At 42.3% G+C, this 25,238-nt stretch overlaps 1 protein-coding gene across 2 annotated transcripts; it reads left to right on the top strand.

The window, feature by feature from the left end:
* Positions 1–209: 209 nt before the first annotated feature.
* zbtb10 (zinc finger and BTB domain containing 10) lies at positions 210–19,254 on the top strand. Of its 2 annotated transcripts, XM_086193632.1 has the most exons (5): positions 210–1,150; positions 7,820–8,852; positions 14,536–14,601; positions 16,300–16,475; positions 18,078–19,254. In XM_086193632.1, the coding sequence occupies exons 1-5, from the start codon at positions 476–478 to the stop codon at positions 18,366–18,368; spliced, it is 2,241 nt and encodes a 746-aa protein (XP_086049758.1). In that variant the 5' UTR covers positions 210–475; the 3' UTR covers positions 18,369–19,254. The 2 variants fall into 2 exon arrangements, with proteins under 2 accessions (XP_086049758.1, XP_086049759.1); XM_086193633.1 differs by lacking the exon at positions 14,536–14,601.
* The last annotated feature ends 5,984 nt before the right edge of the window (positions 19,255–25,238 follow it).

Below are 25,238 nucleotides of genomic sequence, written 5' to 3'. Positions count from 1 at the left end.
TGTTTATTGCTGGAGGATTGAAGTGGGGCGCAGTAGCCTGCAGTTAGGAGCTGAATTAGCAGACAAGCTACAAAGACTAAAAGCATTCGGGGGAAGAAAAAAATGGGTGCAGTGTTTAAAACACAAAAGACCCCTTGCTTATCAACAGAACCCCCATCTTCCTTTAAAAGCTGCCCCCTCCCTCTCCAACCCCCCCTTTCTCTGCTCGAGGTGCATTGTGGGGAGGAAAGTCGTTGCCATTCGACCTCTGCGGGGCCTGCGCGGACGCAGCGAGAACCCTGAAATTCATTATGCGTTTAAAACCTTTATTTATTTCCGCATAACCTACATACTCTCACCGGGAGGGCCAAAGCTGAGAAAAGACACGACGACGGTCCATCTCTTTCGGAAAAGACACCGTTTACAATCACATGAGATTTTTGTCGGGGAGGAATACTGTTGAGAAAGTGAAGATTCTAATTTATATTAAGAAAAAATGTCCGGTGAGAGAAACCGCAGGTCGTTGGCTTTCCGAGGAGGTGGATTAGCTGGGTTGACGGGTTCCAGCGGTATCGGAGGGGGAAACTGTAACAGCTGGGAGGCCCCGGCCTGTCAAGACCGACATTTTAACGGGAACAGGCCGGATCAAGAAGAGGACAGGGATCTGGGGGCGAAAGGACCATCGCAGAAGAGAGTGGAGGGCGCTGGGTCTGTCAGCGATAGCACAGAACCCGAGGCGGAGGAGGAAGAGGACCCGGAAGGGGCGAACTGGGCAGCGGGGAACGGAGACGATCGCGTTGGCTCGGTGGAAGGGGAGGACGGTTCCAGGGAGGGGAGTAGCTGGACAGCGGGGAACGGTCCCAGCTACGCCGACAGCCAGGAGTCGGGAAGCGGTGGGACGGGAGGCGAGACGGGATCCAGGAAATCTGGTGTAGAGATGAGACCGCAGACGTTGCTTCAGAAACACTCACTATTCCACGCTTCTTGGTTACAAGAATTTCCATGGCTCAAATTTTGTCAGGAGACAGGACTGATGTCTTGCTCTTGGTGTCACAACATTGCCACTAAAAACAGCGACGAGCTAATCAAAGGCAGTCGAAACTACAAACGGGCCTTGCTGCTGAGACATCACCTGTCTTCTGAGCACGGGAGGAATGACCCCACCAAACAGGTAACATTAGCTCGCTTTCGTTTTGATACAGAGGTAGCATTAAATAACCCGTCGCCCGTTTGTCTGAAAACATGAGTTTATTTTTTTTGTCTCACTAAAATGACAGTTTCTACATGACGATGGCGAAAACGGCATTAATGTTAATTGAAGACTACAATCCCTTCCTTTGGCTAATTAGCTAGTCTGCTAACCTGCGCTAACAGCTAACTTAGCCAAGTAGCCGTTTATGTCTTGACTATTTAGCCGGAGGTTGGTGGCCAGAGGCGGCAGTGGAAAACCCTCTGCGTGGCCAGAATCTGCTAACATTGCAGCTGGGGAAAAAAATACACCGAACCACTTCAGTTTGAGTACAGTGAATTATCTCTGCTTTATTTGATTTTTCTGACATTTTTTCTGCCTGCCCACTCTTTTAGTGCGATACTCGCTCGAGCTCGTTCTGGTAATTATGACACCTGCTAGTTACTATCACACCGTTGGATGCCTCCCTGAGTTTGACTAGCTCGTCACCATTTATAATTAATTTCTTTAGTTGCTTAAAAGTTATGAAGTAATTATTAATGACTGCGCCTTTAGATGCTTCAATGTATATTCTCCCGGTACAGTAAATCATTTTCTTGCATCAGCAGCTGTCTTGATTGCTAGCTTGCTAGAGGTCACACAATGGCAAGGGCTCGACCCTAGCAGCCTTTGGGGAGCCGCACCTCTTCCCAACCCCCCGCCCCTTGGCCCTCTCATGCAGCTCTGTTGGCTCGCAGTCCCGTATGACCTCTGGTGCATTTATTCCTCCTCCACCTCCTCCTCCCTTTGGGGAGCTAAATTAGAGGCATTGTGCTAGAATGACCCCCCAAAATCCATAGATGGTGTCACTTGCAGGGGTGGACAAGAGGGGGAGAGTAAATTATGTTGCCTGTAGCCTGATAGCATGCCTGGCCTGCATTCACTTGACTTGAATGAGTGAAATAGATGTCCCTAATAGAATGACATGGCATCACCTGACCGGGTCATCCACATATTTGTGGATTAATGGGCCCTACTGTTACAACTTTGGGGCATATCTTATGATGAAGGCCTCTTTCTTTATGCAGATTACTAAAACAATGCCATATCATTTGGAAAGGATACTTAGTTTAATTTCCGTGTAAGGACAGACCTAAGATTGGGTTAAGTTTAACAATATTTACAGAATTGTCATAGTAAGGAATAGTTTTTATTCAAATCATCCAGCCCATGGTTGTATTTTGTGAACTTTGTCTTTATTGATGTGTATTAACTATTTTTATCGGTTTGTTATGTTTATTGCAGTATAGGTAGTATTCCCACTGTGGCCTCATAAAAACAGGGTGTGCATATTTGCTTGAACAATCTGGTGTCAAAGGGCAGTTGTCTCATCAATCGTATATTGGAAAAGAACATACTCAGTGTTCCTTCTGGATTGTCACAATGTACCGTGTATTCTGACAATGGTCTGAGCTGCCAGGGGAATTAAGATTGGGCTGCTATTTGACTCTAATTTGTGAGCGAAGAGGATTGGCCTACTACATTTAGTTCCTTCCTTTTGTACACGCAATCACTAATCAGAATGACTTAAAGTGATCCACTAACTTGTACACATCTCTAATTGGTAAGGAGAGCAGTAGGAGTGGATTAGGGGCCTGGTGTGGCTTTTCCCTAGCAACAAGGACCCCAGACACTGCTCTGAGAGGTTATCCAAGTCATTTCCTCTTTTACGATAGAGCTGAAAAGATAAAGTTCCAATTGCAGTTTCATGAGAATTCTCTTTTTTGTGGCTATGTTTAACCTCTGTTTGAGTGAAACGCAGTTCATATGTCCACTTTCCTTATAAAGGGGTAATCTTCACATTTCTCAATTGGAGAACGTTTTAGCTTACATTAAGAAACCGTACATTCAATGAAAAGTATGGTATTCCAGGCCAAGCGTCTTGTTCTATTCACCCATTCCTGATGTTAGTCAGGCCTCTGCTGCATTTGTTAAAGCTAACTCGATTAGCCTTTGCACACAAGGGCAGCTGTGGTAAATGTGGGTCTCTTTGTAGAGGGGGCTGGCCTTAATTCTCTAGGTACAGTCTCGTGCTTGGATTTTCCCCATTGCACATTGGTAAAAGGTTAACATGAGGAAAATATGGGTAGTTGGTTCTCTTATTTGGACATGGGTGCCATCATGTATCTGAGAAATCTTAAAGTTTTGATGAACTGAAAATGGACACGCTTTTTCTTCCAGAAGATGTGTGCATGTTGTAGGGCTACTAAACGTGCTCAACCCACTTCAGTTTTCACAAAGTAATCCTTTGTGATCACCATGTACAGAGACTTAATTCTACAACTGTTGATCCATATATATCAATGAATGCGGAGGTACAATGAATAATTACCTCCTTTAATGTTTCCCCACTAAGCAGCTTTTTGCACATTGTCACTCTCTAATTTCATCTTTTTTTAACAAAACAATCTAATTTAATTCTGATCCTCTACAATGATTTAAGTTTCCCCAATGTGTGACCCATGTTGAATCCTGATCAGGTTGAAAACTGCGTCCCGAGTGCATTTTGACATGTTTAATTTTGCCATTGGAAGGAATCAAAAAAGTTGTTGTTGTGATTGTATAGTGTGAATCCTAACCAGTAGGCTTTTGAGGCGCCACTGTCTGTCTTAATGGATGGTAAGATCAAATAACCTGAAGTATCCCGAGGGACAAAATTGAGATTGGGGTTCTTACACAACCCATTTTCACCTTGTCAAGGCATATGGGATATTCTTTATGAAGAGTGAGCCCCCCTAATTTTAAAGGGAACCCACCCATTATTGTTTGGTGTTTGCTAGATTCGTAGATGGGATGTTTATTGGGGGGCACAGGTCATTAGAATTGGGTGGGCTCGAGCCAGAGGGAGAATTCTTCCTGTTGAATTAGTGGCTCTGCCCTCCCCTCGTCCCTCCACTCTTCTGGCAGGGCATTGTTAAGAGGCCGGGAGACACTCAGAGCAACCCTCCCACACCTTGGGCCAAATGCACACAGAAGTATTGTTCTAGCATCTGGGGACCAACTGGTTAGGTGGGGTTGGGATGGGGGGGATGGACACAGTAGACGCAGGGAGTTAGGGAAGCACTGGTGGTGATGGCCTCAGGCCTGGGCTGGTCATGAGACTTCATGGAGATTGGGTGGGGTCAGACAAGTGAGGGGACAGGGGTGAACATGTGTGCGTAAAAGGTAAACAAAAACTGGCTCCAGTGGGTCATTATGTTGCATGAGGACAGTGCTGTATCACATGATCTGTTAGAGGTGTGTCATGTTTGTCACGGATCTGCTGGCCTTGGGGCTTTGTGGTTTGTTTAGGTTTGTGTAGTTGCAGCGTATCCTCACTGTTCAGTCAGTTGCTGTGTCGAGCATGAATTTATGGCCATCTTGGTACATTTGATAAACCTGTAAATCAGCTCTCCATGGCTCTTCACTGCAAATTTTGAAGGACTGTCAACCAAGAATAAATCATTCTTCCAGAGGGCCTTCTTTAATTCTTATAGCCCCTGTTTTGGTCTGTCATGCTCCTGCTTCTACCATCACTCTCTGAAATAAGAAAGTAGCCATGTCAAGGCTGGGGCTGAGGGGTTATTGTTCTCACATATTTCTCTTGGTCCTGGCTTTTGCAGCTTGCGTTGAAGCTGGTCTTGCCTGCAGCATCTGCTATGCAGGGTTGGTCTGCTGTTTCTCCCAAGCTCCGAGCTCACACGTGGCACATCTGGTGAAAGAATGATGCTGCTGATGAGGCCTGTCTCGGGCAACTTACCCAGTACCTTTCTGTCCTTCCCTGACTCCAATAAGTACACACACACACACACACACACACACACACACAGCTCATATCAGAACTGCAAGGCTAGTCTTACCTCTCTGGCCTGTTGCCTTGCGTAATGGATAAAAGCTGTGGGGAGTTGAGGGGTTTTGAGTTGTGATTGCTAGTTATTTTAAATGATAAATGGTATCTAAAAATTCTCTGGAACTAGGAGTCTGAGAGCTGTTATGGCTTCAATATAGTCTCTTTCTATGCAACTTTCTGACTGTTAACAGGTTTTTGAACATATTTTTCTCTCAGGATCTTAAATAAAGTGCAGCAAATTTAAAGCTCTCAACTATCTATATAGAGGAAAACCAACTTAAAATAAAAAAAACATGTGTGATCACTGGCAATCCACCTCTGACGAATATGCAAGTTTTTTTTGTGTAGTACTCTTACCCTTCACTGCACTGTGCCAAATATTCCACAGCTCTCAACATTATGACCATGCCTATCCAGAGGCTTTGATGTGTATATCATGGAATAATTTTTCTCCCTCTCCTCATCCTCTTCGTCTCACCCACATGCACCCTGGCTCCTTTCTATGCTTGCAAGTGGGAGCTGCTGTGTAATAAGAGAGTGATTTCAGAGCCCTTTCACAAAGACCCACAGTGAGTGGACAATGAGCCTCGGGGAGAACATGGGCTATTGTGAAGGCTAAAATGGGGTGACCCAACTCCTCTCTATCGCACTCGCTTTGCTTCCCCCTCTGTGCCACATTTTCTCGTCTGCCCATTTTCTCGAAGCTCAAGGTTTCACTCTCTACAATCTCACTAGTGTTCTTCGTGCTTGTACTATCTGTGCTTTTTTCATTTATGCAACAACCTTTTCTGATCTTTTCAGAGTAATTTTCTTTTTTTCTACTTCACAACTCCTCACTTCTTTTCAGCTGTGTCACATTATATGTGGTCTGTCTAAACCCTTTATTTCTTCTAGCCTATAAAGCACGTTCCCTTTTTCCCCTCTCCATCTCTCCCTCATTCTGCCTCACATTTCATTCCATCCCATCTCTCTCCCTCCAGCTGTGGCAGAGGATGATAAGCCCCCCTATACTATCCTGTGTGCCCAGGCTGCCCTGGACAAGAGCTGCAGTGTGGAGGGGGTAGGGGTGGGGGCTGGGTGGGGACCTCAGAGAAATGGGTTTAATCTGAATTACTCGAGCTGAAACCCCAGCTGTGTGTATGTGCAGGCAGCTTGGTTTTTGTGTGTTATTGTGTGTGTATAACTGCATGTGTGCACAGAAGAAATGGTGGGAGGGGACAGAATGCAGGGCTTGAGCAATGTGAATTATTCTGGATTAGGACATCTGCTGTGCAATTTTGAGATGTACATGCTGCTACATCTGTGTGTGAAAACTTTCCTGTAGAATTCTGTGCGTTCTCATGCATTTCATTTTTTTGTTTGGTTGTTTTTAACTGGGCCATGTTTTTTTGGCTGTGTGCATGTATTAACCTAACCCTGGTAAACACGTGTGCATCATATACTCCTCTCGCTCTGTACCAGGCTGGCCCTTTGCCCTGTTGAGGGGGAGCAGAGGAGGGGGAGTGGGGCTGGTACAGGGTAGGTCTGTGCTTTGGCCAGTTCCCTCCTGTCCTACAGTCAGGTTTTGTCCTACTTTGGACACCTGTCAGCCATCCTCCAGGTATAATTAGGGCCCCTCTGACATCTATAATTTTATTGTACACAAGCTACATGTATATAGATCCATGTAAAACTACTTTCCAGTCAAGTTCCAGGCTAAACAGATGGAAAATACATTAATTTGTCATGGAAAAACAAATATGATTTGTTTTGAGAACAGGGATCTTCAAAAGAGAGAAATATTTTAGTGTTACAAAAAATACTTGTGATGGACTATAATACTGTTAACTGGGAGTCCTTGGTGTGAATCTTAAATTATAGCCTGTCTCCTCTCCTCTTCTTACAGGCAGAATTCAGATTGGATTTTCATTTGTTTCTTTAAAAAGCCATTTCCAAATTATATCGTCAGGTCACCTGCAGCTCCGAATAAAATGTCTGCATGTCCTTCTTACGAATGAAATTCCTTTTTGTTTTGTAACGTGACAACAAACGTATTCGCCAAAGTCGTCTGTATCTCCTATAAAGTAAAAAAACATGAAGAACATTTCGGATTTTATTAATCGTTTTCTTATTCTTCAAATTGTGCATTAAAATTAACGGAAATGCAGCACTATGTTTTCTTAGTTTATTTAAAATGTTGGTACATGCTGAGATCCTTAAGTGCAGCATACACTATATTAAATTGAATATTTCAGCCATCTACAATTGAAATATTTAAACCATTCACACAATCCTTTGTCACTCAAACAAGGAGAGAACAGTTCTCATTTCTCAACTGAAGTACAGTCACAAGACACTTTGCTGCCTCTTACTTGAAAATGCAACACCATATTCTACAAATAATATGACAGTGTTCAATCTAGGATTTTTTTTCCCCAAATACATTCTGGAAATTTAATATGGGAAACATTTCCTGTAATTTTGAATGGGGCAAATTGTAGAGCAAATCAACAAACTGAACTGAGCACTGCGTTTGTGGCAATGCGACTCCTCAATCTATTGGAGCTCAGCTTTTACCTTGTTATTTATCCCAGCTCCCCCATACAAAGCCTGTCAAACCTGTTTCACCCTGAGGGCAGGTGTGTCAGGTGCCCTCTGGCTGTTTCTCTGTGTGAGTGTATTTTGTAGAGACGGCACTACAAGAAGGGAAATTGTATGTGTTGTGCAATTGTGTTTGCTTTGAGCACACAAAAATCTTAATCAACAAGTCTTCTCTTTCTCTCTCTTTCTCTTTCTCTTAAAAGGAGATGGTGAGACCCTCAGACAATGCCAGCCCCTCCACTAACTCCTCAGAGGAAGACTACCGCAACAAGCCCAATGAGAACTCTTACTGTTACCAGCTTCTCCAGGAGCTGGACAAGCAACGCAAAAGTGGCATCCTCTGTGACGTAAACATAGTCGTCTCAGGCCAGGTGTTCCGGGCACACAAAAATATCTTGGTGGCGGGCAGCCGCTACTTCAAAACCCTCTACTGTCTGACCAAGAGCGAGGCACAGGACCAGGCCACGGTCACACACCTGGATGTTGCTGCTGTCCAGGGGTTCTCAGTTATCCTCGACTTTCTGTACTCCGGGAATCTGCTGCTCACAAGCCAAAATGCCATTGAGGTGATGTCTGTTGCGAGTTATCTTCAGATGACAGAGGTTGTACAGTCGTGTCGGGCATTCATAAAGGATGCCCTGAATATCAGCATCAAGCAGGAGGCTCCTGATTCAGTGGTGGTGGACTACAACAAAAGGCAGATGGTTGCCAAAGAGGGGCAGAGAGGGCTGGACCGGAAGCCGAGCAACTTCTGGGCCACCAGTATCCTGTCAAAGCTGTCGATCAAAGCCAGCAACAACCAAGGAAAGGAAGCACTGGAGGAGGAAGAAGAAGGTGGCAGGGTAAAGGAGGAGACCAGCGATATAGAGGTGACAGTGGTAGGGGGAGAGGGCTGTGCCCTTGTGACCCCCGGAGCTTCTGCAAGCTGGACCCACCACAACGACAACTCCTCTGATTCAGCAGAGACCAATGAAATGCGGGTGGCAAGTGGCCAGGCGCAGGTATTCGTCTGGAACGAGTCAGCCACAGGCGGCGCTGCAGCAGCACCGGCAGCAATAAAACGAGAAGCACCGGATGCTGCAGCTGGCAGCGGCCGGAGGAAAAAACAGACCACCACACGGCGATTTGTCTACAACTTCCCACCAGACCCTGAGGAGGGATTTGATGAGGGAATGTTCATCCAGCCATCAGCCTCCTATCCCAGAGAAGACTTCTCTTCCCTCTCCGAAAACGCTGGTAGAACACACTTTGCACCTTAACACCCTTAGCTGCAATGACACACAGCTTTCAAAGAAACCGTATTAATCTCCTGGCTCTGGGAGTGATAGTGTATTCTCGCTTGGAGAATGAATTAGGTAGGCTTCATTTATGGTAGATGGACTTATGAGAAATGTTGACATAACTAGACGTAAATGTGTGTTGAGTACATAAAGCTTACGACACAGCAGGGGGAACAGGTACAAGTGTGGCAATCGTGATGATTTTCATGACAGCCAAACTGATAAAATGACGTAAACAATCCTCTAAACCGTAGCCATGTTTTGGCTAGCAATAGGAGTCCTTGTGATCTGTAACTGTTCGGATCAGGACTGCTACTTCCATACTTTGTGATTATCATGAGTGCAAATCTAGCTCTGGGCTTGTTGAAGAAAGTTACCAGTTATGTCATGTCGCAGCATTAGTCAGTGTACTGCCTTTTTTCTGCATTAAGGTTGTTAATTAATTTCCATGATTGATTACAGTTTGTAAGCTCTGCAAAATAGTTTGTGTCCTGAAAGCTATTTGCTTCATTGCTTCCTGGTTGCAGGTGTTTGCAAACTTACCGTTAAGAGGCCGGGAGTATTCAGACATCATGTAACCCTTCGTGCCTGGTATTTTTAGCTTTTCATCCTACCAGAAGTTATTGATCACAGCAAACCTACACCAAGAAAAAGGATGGATTTAAAGCATTCAGTTAGTGTCCTGTTGTTACACCAAACAGCAGAGATGGTTTTTATCAAGCTTTTAACCTGCCATGTGTTGCCAACAAATGAATTGCTCCCAGTGATGATCTCCACTCATCACTGCTGAGCAGGGGGCTTTTGAAAATTTTGCCTACCTGGAATCATTTGTCTCAACCTAACAGGACTGCAGAGACTTGTTACCAAATAAATGATTTTTTGCTTCCATCCATCCATCCATTTTCTACCCCTTAGCCTGTTAAGGGTCACGGGAGGCTGGAGCCTATCCCAGCTGCCTTCGGGCGAGAGGCGGAGTACGGGTTGATTTTTTTTTTGTTTCCTATAATGATATTTAGTCAGAGATGTCTTAATAGCTGCAGGTTGGTACATCTTGATAGTTTATTAAGTCTTCAAAGTGATTCACAAGTGGCCTTTTAGCTCATTCATTTTAGGAGGAAATCAGGTTAGGGTCACCTTCCTGTTTCGCTCTAAAGATTTTTGCACTCCTTGAAATCTTTGCTTTCTATGTACCCTTGGATAACTCGCTCTCTCTGTGCCTTAATCTATCCACAGCTCCATTCTATCCACATACAGCGCACTGCTCTTAGTAATCTCTCCTTTTCCCTTCAGTCCTCTCCTTCTGTTGGCCCCATTAAGCATTGCACTCCATAATGATATCACATATTAAGTGGAGTGGTATGGACAGGGGGAGGGGATGTGTGAGGCACAAAGTGTGTGTGGAACGATAGAGAGAACAGCATTTTGTGTTTGTGAGAGAGAGGTCCTCCCTAATGCAGGATAATGAAGAAAGCAGGGGAAACATTTCTTCCCTCAAGCCTCCCTAAATGCGCTTGAATGCTCTTAGTGCCTCCAACTCCTCCTCAGGCTCATTTTAATGCATGTGCGAAGTGATCCAGGGTGTTGTAATAGCCTTGAGAGAAGCTTGCTGAGTTTGAGTGCATGTGTACTTCTTTAACTCGTTGTTGTTTGGCTGCATATCTATGTACACCGCTTACCCAGATCTATTCTCCACACTGGGTTTGTAGTAACAGTGAAGTATTTGAGGCTGATGTTTACTGATCTATTGCGTGGCGACAGTTGAGTAACCACACTGAACAATTCAATCATGCAGTCCAGTTTAAATATTTGTGAAAATTAAGTTCATGTTTACAGAAATGAGGCTCCCAAATCACTTTGTCACGTGTCAAACTGATAAACTGATGAACCCCCCCCATTGAACTGTTACAGCGATGAAGTGTCATCCAGAATATTTGAGAAATGTGTAACAAATTATTCTGATGCCATTTGACATCGGAAGGATTGTTGTCTTTTGTCATGGGTGCAACGAAACTAGAAACATCGTAAACCAATCAAGCCTTGCTTTTGTTTAGTCATTTTTTTAAGCATCTCTAATGTTTGCACTTGTCAGTGGTTGTGTTAAATGCACATTTTAAAGCATTGCATTTTTTAAAAAGTGACAAGACACAAATGAAAAGATCTGAGAAAAAAATCATAGGGGAAGAATCCGATGCGCTTATTTTCTTTTCTCTGAATGACCCTATTTATCTGTATTATGTTGATTGTTTTTAATTTCCTTGAAATTTAAGATTGATTTTTAAGCTGTAAAGTGTAGTCAACAATATTTGGAATTTGGTTGTGCTGAGACTTTTAACACTGTCCTGTAAATTAATTTTTCTTGTAATTTAAGTGTATTCCTTTGGTTGTAGATAGAAATGTGTCTGGACAGACTACGGCTTTCTTGCTCAACAATGTTGGGGATTTTTGAGTAGCTTCACATGAAATCTGACAAAAGCATCTATCACGTTGAGGGGTTTATGTAAGGTTGATCTTCTCTGTAGGAAACAGGCAAGGCTTCTACAGCATGGGGAAAAATGTGCAACCATAAATGTGACAAATCCTTAACATTCAGTGCTTTACTTGGGATTTCTGTACACAAATGACAGTTTGTTTCAGCCTTGCAGATAATTTACATGTGTCTCTGTCCATCCATTAAAATTAGTTGAGACAGGCAGAGCAGGCATTGTTTAAGAAAAGCCAGGCAGTAATCTCTAATATCTCCATTATGTACTGAAACAAGAGACCCAAATAGTTTGTCTGAAGGCACTTTGGGCAGTAAACTCACACAGTCTAGTTGTATGTGCTGGCTGTGTGTGACTTAAGTTAACTGAGAGGAGAGCTGTTTTTCTCTTTCAATGAACCTACGGTTATGGAAAATATTATCCACAGTTCGAGTAAGTGTCATGCATCACCCAAAACTCGACACAAGCTTTATGTTTTACTCAAGGTTGTTTTAATACCTTTGTTCGTGACCTTTCATGTGTGTTTAAGTGTTATAGTAAAACTACAATATCCCAGTGCATCACAGCATCTCCAGAAGCCCCACTGGGCAGGACACGAGCTTGTGCCTGTGTCAGCTGTCACTAATTTCGATGTTGCTGCATTCAGCAGCAGCAGCGGTTGTCGGAGCAGCAAACAGAAATGAGTTGTGCGGCACTGTCACAACATGCTCACTTTCCATCACCTCTGTCAGTTCCCATCATTATGCATTTAGAGAAATTAGTATGTTTTTAGGTCCATATTTATGTAATGTTATGTAATGTATTCATTGATGTTTATTGCTTTTTACATTATGACTCAACAAAACGTACCTGGCCAGTCGTCATGAAACTTGGTGGTGCAGGAGCTGAGGAGGCTTTCATTAAATTTTGGGGCCGATTACAAGCCACTTAATGCAGACAACTGATAGGTTAAGAGAGGGTTATTGGCCTTGGCAGTGGTCGGCGCTCTGAGTAACACAGGATGACTGCGAGGACACTCAATGTGCAATGGTGCAGCAAAAAAGATTCTCAACTGATGATTATTGACGTTTAGAGGCCCCCTTTGTAAAACGGGAGCATTTGAAACCATATTAATGCCATTTTAAATGCCTCAGTTTCTCATTTTTCCAGTTATTTATGGACAGAAAGCGATTTGTCAAAGTTTTCAGTTTGTGACAGCGTTTTCTACAGTGTCTCCTTGCAGTCTGGTAGAATGAGACTCGATTAGCCTTGTGTTGCAAAACAGTGCTCATTTGTTGGGACTTGCTCTGGATATGTCACATGACTGTGGAACTGTTACTGCTTCTTCACTGAAATGGTGCTTTGCAAAGCAAAAAGAGGATGTACAATGACCAGTCTACAGTTGGATATTAGATTATTCTACAGGCTAAATACACACAGTCTCGCAGAAAAGACAAGGAAGGGTTTCCATCTTGTTCATGGTTACAACTTTGCACTAAAAATACAACTAATAGCCATCTTGATTTGAACAGTCATAGTTTGATTCCATTTCTTTTTCTTTTGAGCATGCTAACATGAGCTGTTCCAATTTCACAATGTCAGTAACTGTTGTCACATGTTTGGCTTTCATTTTGCTTCAGTTTGATCTGTCTTAGTTCTGCTCAAACAATGGAAACATAGAACCCCAAATTATGATATTTTTTAAATTAGTTTTTAGTTCTGCTGCCCTGGCTGCCATCCCCCTTTGATACATATGAAGTATGAGTTGGTGGCCTGTGACCAGGATCAGCTTCCAAAATATATGATGTTACAAATTTTGCCAGTTAGGCTGCCTCTTAACATCAGATTTTCACTGAGCTCTGTGAAAAATTACACTGCAGCGGGTCAGTGTGAAAAAAGCTTTGCATTGTCCCCCTGCGCATACACTCTTCTACACAGTGAATCTCAAACATTCATCTGTGGGAACAAGAAGAAAACCATTTTTGACTGGAGGGGGGATTAAAGTTTGAAAATTGTGGCTCCAGTAGCCCCTGGTAGAGAGAGCCCTACATACCAAAGCCAACCCTTTACTGAATGTCATCCTCACTCTTTGCCTGTCTTCCCTCTCTATCACTGTCAAAATAAAGCAGAAATTCGAAAGATAATAGAAATGCTTTTTTTTTTGCCGTACATAACACATGTGGATAAAATTGATCAAATGTTTTTTTCCTTTTTTCATGTAATTCAAGGGGCCAAAATAGACATCAAAGGTTATGTTTTTATCCGTGCTACGAGCAGAGCAAGTGTTGGTTATGATTGCCAAAGACAGGAAAAACCAAAAGGTGACATAGACAACTGTGGAGGCAGCTGGTGTTGACGGTAGACAGTTTGCAGAGCCACAGGATGGCGAGTGTTGTGGAAAATAAGAACAGTTGAAAGTGAACCGTGGTTTGGAAGCTCTGTAAGTGCTTTTGCAATGGCTGTCTGCCTCTACCACGGCGAGCCCACAGTCAGCGCTCTCAGCCAGTAAAGTGTTGGGTTTTCTCCAAACAAGGCTGGTGGATTGTTTAAAGGGTGGGTGCTGCAGACACACAGCAGGTGAAATGCATTTGCATACACACTCTGGCGAAGTACACACACACAATAACCCCCCCCCCCCAACCCCCCGCCCGCCACACACCACTAGGGGCAGTCCCTTCTCTCCCTAAGCTGCTCTAATGCACTGAGGTTGTCCTTACTTTACCAAATATTGACCCAGCAAGAATGGACACACATGTAGGGGCGTGTCTTTAATGGGCTTGAAGCGCTGATGTTCGAGGAACAGGACACGCACACACAGGTGCTCACACACAAGCGCTTACAAAAGCTGAGTGTAAGCTGAGCTGGTGTGAGGGCTTGACTCCTGTCATTTCTTAATTAACCCCCTCCCTGCTGGAGGCCTGGTCACACCATGCGTTTGTCACGCTGATTGGGGGAAACGCGCTGCTTTACATACAGTAGGGGCCTGTTTGTTTTCCCTTCCTTGTTAACTGAAACTTCCATTGTTTCGTGTGGGGGCTGGTTAGTTATGTACACACAGTGTCCAGAGCAGTGACCCCCCCCCCCCCCCCTCCTCCACCCCACCCCCCACTCCCAGGCTCTCAACTGCCTCTCATCTCTCTCTCTCCCTCTCACTTCTCCTGTCCCCTCCCCCTTTCCCAGAGCTGGCCAATCAGATCCAGTATAGCATCATTCAAGACATACAGCAAGGCGAGTCCTGGGAGAATGGTAAGATGCCACACTTAAGAACAGGCTTCTGCAGAGTAACTTAGTGACATGCTTCTTCTTAGTGAGTGTTGGCAGTCGAGTCGGCATGTGTCATTTCATAGGAGAACAGACGGACAGTTTCTGATTAGGAACTGGGGTTTGACCAGCATCAGAAGTGTGTGGCTGACCTGAAATAAGAGATCGCGTTCTATGAAATGATCGTCTATTTACAGACGACATGGGAATGGAGGACACATGTTGATCCAGCACAGAATAATTAACTCGGCTCGAGTAGGAGGTGGGGCGTTGTCTTTAGTACACCAGGATGTGAGTTGCATGTTTAGCTCTAAATTCATATGAAATAAAATACATTAAAGGGTGGGCGGTTGCCTAACACTTAATTCATTGTGACAGAGGAACTTTTGGAACATTTAATGTTTTTAACAGCTCAGTGAACTCCTCACAATGTAGATGAAATGTGTGAAATCTTATATTCACACACACACACACACACACTCACTCACACCAAAATCGAATATATTGTTCCATCATCCTCCCAATCTCACACCTCTTGTATGGTGCATGTCATTTGCTGTGTTACTGCATGTGTGAGTGATAATTGTGAAAAAGCATAGCTTGAGGACCAGGCAGACCCACTGTTAAAGATAATAATAATAATAATAATAATGATAGTAATGGAAAAAGAAGACGAATCCCATTTTACACAAACTGATCAGAACCATAGTATTGTCTGCTTTGTATATCAGTATGTATGTAGGTGACAGTTCAAAGCCAAAATTAGTGGCTTGCTGCACTTCCACTCACATATAGGGAATACACAGGTGACCTGCTTCTCATCAACACCCCACCCCCCACCCGGACCCTCCTCCCCCTAGCAACCTGCCCTGACAACGCCAATGTTGTCTGTTCCTTGCTCAAACAAAAGGCTGGGCCCTTTTCTTCCATACACGACAGTGAAGACACTCACACTGTTCAGAGCCTTTTCAAAATCAATAGATTGCTAATTTAGTTGTTTAGCCAGCTGCTCACAGTAGCTTGTTGGCATAAAAAAACAGGGTGCTTAATGAAGAAGGCATTGTGTCTCAGGACACTTGAGTTACCTCCTTGTGAAGAAATAAAATCACGTCGATACCAGCAGCTCCACGATGCTTGAGGGTTATGTAAATCCAAGGTTTATTATTGTTAAATATGGTAGGTAGTGGTGGTTGATGCTGGGAGGAGAGGTTCATATTGGTCCTGTGATCCCTGTACAGTTGCAGTTTCAAACACACATTGATTTCTCATTGTTCTCTGTGGTTGTTAAATCAGTTTCCTTTATTTTGTATTATTCCCATCTGCATTATTTCCCCCACACAGTACAACCTGTTCTTGTTGTTACCTTGCACTTGATGTTCAATATGATTCTGAATCATTCCTAATATTGCTGCAAAGACTTCGAACGTCATTACACTGGGCTGCAGAAGGCAACGGTTACTTAGCAACTGTCACAGCGCTGCATTGACAGGTTTACAAGGCTGCCACCGTCTTCAGTCCTTCACTTCAATCGGCCTCTGTAGCAATTCTTGATGTTTGGCGAAAACATCAGATCTAGAAAACGGACCGGCACAAACTGATGTTGCATCAAAACAAGTGGCTGTCATACGTGTCCCGCTGTTTCTTGCTGACTTTTTTTCTGCATGTGTCGTCTTGTCTACCCAGGTGAGTCGTCCCACCTAGCCCTCAATAAGCTCAAGTGCCCCCACTGTAACTACATCGCCAAGCACCGCCGCACGCTCAAGAGGCACCTGATCATCCACTCGGGCGTGCGCTCCTTCAGTTGCGACATCTGTGGCAAACTGTTCACCCGTCGTGAGCACGTAAAGAGACATTCCCTGGTGAGTCTGCACACTAACACAGGATCCTCTCGGCCTCATATGGCAGCATTTCAAGCTCTCTCACAACGTTGCGCTGGTGCGGTGTGGGAGGTGGTTGCTCAGGGGAGTGAGTGCAGCATGAGACTGTGAGTTGTGATCATACAATAATTAGAATCAGAGGGGGTGTCATTGCAATGACAACATTGAAAGTGTAAACAGACCTTATCATTTTAATTGCTAATTAGACAAGAATTGTTGAGCCATTTCCCCCCCTTTTTTTTAAACCTAAGCTTCCAGTGGGAAAAAAATTGCATTTACACACCATTGACATTTTGTTTGCTTCATATATTTGGAACTTCTATTCACAGTTAAAGTACCCCCCCCCCCTTTTTTCCATCCTTGCACAATTAGAATATAGTGTGATGTGCTGCTGACATGAGTTAGCAAGCAGTTAACTCTAAGCGTAGAGACCCGAGAGTCGATATTGATCTTTTAATTAAGCCTAAATATAACAGCCCGACGTGCATTTCTCAAAATGTAGAACTGTTCCTCTGAAGTGGCTGTTCTTGTGTAATGATCATGGTTCAAAGGCGCCTCTCTTAGTAAACAGTTTGCTCCGCTCTCAGTGTCTTTTTTGACCACAGCTAGCAGCTGTTTTCAGACCTCTGAAAGCCTGCCGTACACGAGCCTGCTCAACACCAAATGGTAAACAGACACCGGAACAAGCTCACATAGTGCAGCATTGAGCTGCTAAAGATCCAGATATGCAGGAGTGGATGGAGATGAGAAACAGAGCTGAGAATGAGTGAATGCTGGACTCAAGCTCACTCAAAATGACTTTCTTCATGATTTTACATTCCACAAAAGTCTACAATCTGAGGCAAATCTGGCACCCAAGCAATACGTGCACACTGTTCGAGCACAGATGCCAAGTGAGTCACTCGTGCGTCGCCAACACATGTCAGAAATCTAGCAGGCTGAATATGTGGATCCATCAGCAACAGCCACTTTCAGCCAATGACAGCACACAAGACTGAGAGGAAAAACTACTCCGTGTACGTGCAACACAAAGCAGGGTTGGTTTTGTCCCCACTGGACACAGTCTGCAAAAAGATTTGGGAATGCGCTGTAAACGTCAAATACAAAATAATATCCCAATCCCTTTCTTTCCGCCGAGGCCATGTTTTTCTAGAGCACCCATTTTTGGAACAAAAGATCCTGTTTTGCATCCAAGATTTGCGGTGTCCCTTCTTGTGTGCATTCTTTTGATATAACAGAGCTCAATACAACCAGACTAACTCAGTAGTGCACTGAGAACACGAGAGCCATCTGAGAAAGTTGTGTAGTGTGAAATTGACTTCATATTCATCTGCTGGACAGAAGCAACTTCCAGTAATTGATGGAATTGGATGCATAGCGAAGCAAGTTTTCAAAAAGTTGAGCATAAATGTTAACTCAGAAGGTCGTGATGCACAAATGTCATTTTTGCTGCCCTCAAGTGGCCAAATTAATCAGTTGATGCAGCTTTTAGTGTCTCAAATTATCTACCAGTGAATGCAAATCATCAAATGGTGGCCAACGCGCTTCCCTGATTTTCTCTTCTGGTCTTGATTCCTCCTACAGGTGCACAAGAAGGACAAAAAGTACAAGTGCATGGTTTGCAAGAAGATCTTCATGCTCGCAGCCAGCGTCGGGATCCGCCACGGCTCGCGGCGCTACGGGGTGTGCGCTGACTGCGCTGACTCACACCAGGCCACTCAGGAGGGCCTGGATGCTATGGAGTTCCCCCGCGACGAAGACTTTGAAGGGGAGGAAGGGGAAGACCTGGAAGGGGAGGAGCCTGCTGACAACGACCAATCAAATTGGGTTGAGGGCAACACTGGTGCTGCCCTGGAAGAGGACAAAGAATTTTAACAAGCTTCAGAAACAAAATAAATTGATGTTTAATATATGTACACAAACCTAGCTGGTAAACAATCAACTCCAAAGTGCTATCAAACCTTGAGGTTACTTAATTGTGCAAGTATATGACAAAGAGATGGATTTAAAAAAAAAAAAAAGCTTTGGTAGAGTGAACTCCAAGATGTACAGATTTTATTATTGTTGAAATGTGTCCAACTCTGGGCCCAGCGCTCACAAGAGAAAGATTCTAATGACAAATATTATGATGAATCAGGTTTTTTGGTGATGTATTTGTATTTCCTGTTATCTGGGGGGAGGGGAAGTTGGGCTGGGTGATGTAGTTTTGAGTCGGGGTAGGCCAATCGTCTAAAAGAAAAAAGAAAAAAAGAAATGTTAATTATTTAATTTATGAAGAGAGGTTATTATGGTCTTATCAAATGCTATAATTTTTATTTCTGTTCTTGTCTGTAAGCAGATGCACAGTCATGTCTGTGGCTTTCTGCCTAATCAGAGAGTTTGTTGCTCGGTGTGTGTACAATGGAAGAAGAGCATTATTGCAGATGAGAAGGTTTTTAACTTGCTCTGTAGACCTTGTTTAGATGCGCTAAATATATAATATTATTCTGTTCTGTTTTTTTTTCTTTCCCTGCACAAATCTTGGAACCAAAAAATCTGTTTTGTGACTCTAATGTTTCACAGCCATATTTATGATTAATTTAAGAGGGCTGTGATATTGTGCCAAACAGACCGCACACCAAGATTGAGCAGGAAACAAAAACTACTGAATACGCTTAAAAGAAAAAAAACAAAGCAAAACAAAAAAAAAAAGACCATGTGAGGTTTTTTTGTTTTTTTTCTTAAGCGGAAAAAAAAGATTAATAAAAAAAGAATAAGCGAAGTACAAGGGGAAATGTTATTGCTAGCTTTATACAAATCACAGCGTCACAGTAACACTTTATTGTTAATTAAAACAAAAGCATTTGACTTTCACTTAAAGCTTGAATTTTGCCAAATGACGAAACGTTTGGTGCTGTAATGCTTGTCGCAGAATACTGGACCTACAGGCTATATATGATGTTTATAATCATAAAGCTTAAACTGACTCAGTTATACGTATGTAATCAGCTTAAACTATAGAACACTGTTGTGCTACGGCGACTATCAGGTATGCTTTGCCATTGTTTTTAAGCTTTTTATTTTTATTTAATGCACACACGTACATACACACACACACACACACACACATACACATACCATTTTTGTAGAACTACCGGCAGTACTTGTAATCGACGTTATGAGGACCTAAGTGGACATCAATACCTGTATACGTTTGTTTATATTTGGTACTGAGTTATATAGTAAAAACCGTTTATATATTTTGAATCACTTGAACGTTGATTGTTAGGGGAAGAAAGTGTCCAGAAAATCATGATGTGTAATGTTTTAAGTTTGAAACTCCATTTTTCTTGTGTAAAAGGTATACACAATGATTGAATTTGATGTTAAGTTTTTTTTTGTTTGTTTTTTTTTTTTTGTTTTTGTTTTAGGTCTGCCAGGTAGGAAAACACTTTGTTCCACAAAAAGTGAAGATCTATGGCGCCTCATAGACATGCACTTACTTTTGCGTTCATGAAAATAATTTCTTTTATGTTTCTTTGCTTCCCCAAAAGCGGGTCTGAATGGAACTATATATATCTATATATATATATATATCTATATATATATATATATATTATATAAACAACTGTTGTGTCTTTCTTCCAATGCGCAACCTTTTTTATTAGACATTTTTGTTTTGTTATTTAATATTATATATATATATATATTGACTCCAAAATGCAATCAAGACTGTTAATTTGTATTTGTCCAACCAAAATTGTTTTTAATTATTGTCGAAATATAATGTATGAGAAAAGCCAGGTGAAAACTTAGTGTAGAAAATCCTTGCTCGTGTCTGTAATTGTTGAGATCTTTAAATGTTTTTATTCTACAGTATCATTCACTTTACCCTCGATGACAGATTTTGTTCGTCCTTTTCCACAGGTGTTTCATTTCTCCTTTATTTCATTAAGCACATACTTTCTAAAGAAACACGGATAGTTTGCGGGTTACAACCTTGGAACAGCAGTATCTGTTCATATGCAGTGGAATATTCAGTATATACTCAAGTGCTAATGATACAGAAGATGTGTAACTTCCCTTTACTCTCGGTGGAAGAAGATATATTTTAAGTCGTAGAGATCTTCATCCTTTGTGTCACTTTTACCTTCAAATCACTGTGGGTGGGGTTATATTACGGATATATATATATATATATGTGGAGAATATATGAGATAAGATATATATATATATAAATATATATATATATGAAGACTATATTATTTAACTTTACTTAATGGAACACATTGACAGTCAGTTCTACAAACCTCCTGGCGTGGTGGTTTATTTCCATGAACTAATCTTCTGCTTTTCTCTTCTTCACGCCGTGTGCTTGTTCATCACACCATCCTGTTGTCTTGTTTGTTCTTTTGATACTATTTACCATCCTACTGATTTTACTGTAATGAATGAAACTCAAAAAACTATGATGTATCATTTTAGATTTTATGCTGTATTTGTTATATGGACAAAAAAAGAAAAAACAAAAAACAAAGCAAAAACACTACAGATGTAAAGCAGAGGTTTTTTTTCCCCAGCTGTATTTTTTTACGCTGTTGCAAAAGGTTGTATTTTTCAATTTCTCTCGAACTTTAACAGTGATGCAAAACTCGGGCCACGCCTCGGTGCCCTCCGAACACAAAGCAAATTCAGGTTACTCTTTTTACGTTTTTATCAAGTTTTCAAAGATGGATCTACATCCTTTTTCTGTTTAAATTGTACTACTGTTCCTCTCTATACTACATTTTAAGAATAAAACTTTGGTATTGCTTTAACCTTTGTGTCTGCTTTATTGATACGCAGTGATTCACGGTTCAAATTCTGTGTTTTCACTTAGTTAAGAGTACCTTAGTACAGTCAGTATTATTCAGATAAATGTTCCTACTGAATCATGTCCAATACCTGTTCTTACTAAGTACTCAGTACTTATAGTTGTTGTTGTCCATTCTGAGCCATATTCTTACTAAAGTATAAGTACTTTTAGTGGTAGTTTTCCATTCCGGTCCATAAGCTTACTATAATACAAACTACATATAGCAGTACTAGTCCATTCTCATAGGTATTCCTACAAAAATATTACTACATATCACAGAAGTAGTCCATTCTCATAGATATTCCCACTGAAGTATTACTATATATGGGATGGAGTAGTCCATTCTGATAGATATTCTTACTATAGTATTACTACATATAGCAGAAGTGGTCCATTCTCATAGGTATTCCTACTGAAGTATTACTGCATATAGCAGAAGTGGTCCATTCTCATAGGTATTCCTACTGAAGTATTACTACATATAGCAGCAGTGGTCCATTCCCATAGGTATTCCTACTGAAGTATTACTACATATAGCAGCAGTGGTCCATTCTCATAGGTATTCCTACTGAAGTATTACTACATATAGCAGAAGTGGTCCATTCTCATAGGTATTCCTACTGAAGTATTACTACATATAGCAGAAGTGGTCCATTCTCATAGGTATTCCTACTGAAGTATTACTACATATAGCAGAAGTGGTCCATTCTCATAGGTATTCCTACTGAAGTATTACTACATATAGCAGCAGTGGTCCATTCTCATAGGTATTCCTACTGAAGTATTACTACATATAGCAGCAGTGGTCCATTCTCATAGGTATTCCTACTGAAGTATTACTACATATAGCAGCAGTGGTCCATTCTCATAGGTATTCCTACTGAAGTATTACTACATATAGCAGCAGTGGTCCATTCTCATAGGTATTCCTACTGAAGTATTACTACATATAGCAGCAGTGGTCCATTCCCATAGGTATTCCTACTGAAGTATTACTACATATAGCAGCAGTGGTCCATTCTCATAGGTATTCCTACTGAAGTATTACTACATATAGCAGAAGTGGTCCATTCTCATAGGTATTCCTACTGAAGTATTACTACATATAGCAGAAGTGGTCCATTCTCATAGGTATTCCTACTGAAGTATTACTACATATAGCAGAAGTGGTCCATTCTCATAGGTATTCCTACTGAAGTATTACTACATATAGCAGAAGTGGTCCATTCTCATAGGTATTCCTACTGAAGTATTACTACATATAGCAGCAGTGGTCCATTCTCATAGGTATTCCTACTGAAGTATTACTACATATAGCAGCAGTGGTCCATTCTCATAGGTATTCCTACTGAAGTATTACTACATATAGCAGCAGTGGTCCATTCTCATAGGTATTCCTACTGAAGTATTACTACATATAGCAGCAGTGGTCCATTCTCATAGGTATTCCTACTGAAGTATTACTACATATAGCAGCAGTGGTCCATTCTCATAGGTATTCCTACTGAAGTATTACTACATATAGCAGCAGTGGTCCATTCTCATAGGTATTCCTACTGAAGTATTACTACATATAGCAGCAGTGGTCCATTCTCATAGGTATTCCTACTGAAGTATTACTACATATAGCAGCAGTGGTCCATTCTCATAGGTATTCCTACTGAAGTATTACTACATATAGCAGCAGTGGTCCATTCTCATAGGTATTCCTACTGAAGTATTACTACATATAGCAGCAGTGGTCCATTCTCATAGGTATTCCTACTGAAGTATTACTACATATAGCAGCAGTGGTCCATTCTCATAGGTATTCCTACTGAAGTATTACTACATATAGCAGCAGTGGTCCATTCTCATAGGTATTCCTACTGAAGTATTACTACATATGAGATGTCAGTGTGGCTGCTGTGAAGTTTTTACTTCACTTTCTCTTATGTGCAATCGAACATGTTTACTATCAAAATCTGATTTGTGAGAGAGAAACGCTGCTGAAACGACAACCAACAGATGTTTTAGCGCAAACTCTCAAGTTCAGCCCCCCAAAAAAGTTGTTGTTGTTTGTTTTCTAATCAAACTGAAGGATCTGCCTGTGCGGGCGGGATGAAGTGAGGCTCCGCCGCTCCCAGCTTGACCTGTGACTGCCCAGTGGAGGAGTGGGTCGTGTCTGCCACCCTCCAGCAGCAGCCAGCAACGCTTGGATTTACAAACCAATGTTTTCTTCTTTTTGAATAAGAAAACCTTTGGATTTGCTCATTCATCTTTCTTGTCATAAAAAAAAAACAACAACAACAAATCTTTAATTCCAGTGGTGGAAGCTTTCAGATAAGTTTTTGGATTGCAAATCTATTCTCACTTTGACCTTTTTTAACCCTTCAAGCTGTGATTTGTGATGTTAACTCACAAAACCTTGGTGTTAGATTGCAGCTTCCCCTTCATCGGTGGGCTTTTGCTGTCATCCTTTAGTCAGCTGTAATCTGATTGTCGTTCCAGATGTTGAGCCCAGAGTGTCTCCACTGGACCTCTACTGGACGGCAGGAAGCCAGACTGCTGCCACCTGCTGTTCTGAAACGTCATTGGGTTTTTTTTTGTTTTTGTTTTTTGTCTTAGTCGACACCAGGTGGCAGCACTTGTCTTTGAATTTCATGCTCAGTCCGTCATCAGTTCAAACTTCCGGTGGAGAATTCATGGAAGTTATTTAGTGTTCAAAAAACGAGGTGGAAGGTGTAAAAAAAAAAAAAAAAAAAGGTAAAAGACTCTTTTAAACTGACATTTAATTGTCCTCCTGTGTGTGATCTCATCACCGCAGCTGTTCAGAACTGTGGAGATACGAATATCCTGTATATTTCTTTAGCTCCTCTGTGTCAGACGTTTTCTGCCTGTTAATTGACATCATTTGATCCTGCTTTTGAATGAAAGAGTTTTAATTCGTAAATGACGTGAACAGAGAGTACACGTGGATCGCACTTCAAGGCCACAGGACGAATGTGAAAACACAAACCGCCTCCTCCGTCAACGTCCACTCTGATTTCCTCTTTTATTCTTGCACCAGACATGTGAAACATGCAGCACAACCTTGGTGTATCTAGTAGCTGTGTAAACACATTTACGGCATAAAAATCCCATTAATGGATTAAGTCTTTCAATTCAAAAGTATGTGAGATAATCAGAACTCAGTCTTTGGCATTTAAACGTGCAGGTTCGTCGAACAGGACCGTACCCGAGGATCAGCGGGCTGATTAAAGTATCTGATGGGGAAGTCACGGTGCTGTCATGTTATCTCGGTGCCCGCAAATTCCATTAATTTGACCTTGGGACGGAAAGAGAGGCAGAAACAAATGCAAAGAATGCATTCAAAGCACATGCTCTGATGTTTGTCACGCAGATTTTCTGCAGCGACTCATGCTGGCCTCGACGTGTAAACACTGTCAGTTGTTCCACTGTGTTTATTTCCTCGTGGCTGTGAGCGCTGATGTGTGTTTGAGTGTTAATGTACACACACAGAAGCAGTCATCAGACAACAGTGGGCAACCGCACACTGCTTGCTCTATGCTTTTGACTATGTATGTGTCTATTCGCGTACATTAACGTGTGTGTGTGTGTGTGTGTGTGTGTGTGAGAGAGAGAGAGAGAGAGCGAGCCTGCCTCCTATTCACATGCGCTTTTGTGTGGATGTCTGTCAGTGGTGTTGTTTGCAGGCAGGCTCTCATTGTTTTGAACCGCTGCTCCTTATTGACAGAGGGCCCCTGGCACTTCATGTTCCCATGGCCCCCCAGCCGCAACGGACGGAAGGCTGAAACCAGAGCCCCGGACCTGGGAAGAGTTTGTTTGCACTCCCTTGGTGCTCCTGAAGCTCTTGTCTGAGGGAACAAGGCTAAACATGGCAACATGGTGCACGTGCGTGTTTCGGTGTC

This window comes from Aulostomus chinensis, chromosome 22 (assembly GCF_037954235.1).
Source record: "Aulostomus chinensis isolate RoL2024-O1b breed Wild chromosome 22, RoL_Achi_v1.0, whole genome shotgun sequence".
Taxonomy (NCBI): Eukaryota; Metazoa; Chordata; class Actinopteri; order Syngnathiformes; family Aulostomidae; genus Aulostomus; species Aulostomus chinensis.
This window is presented reverse-complemented; position numbering and strand designations above follow the sequence as displayed.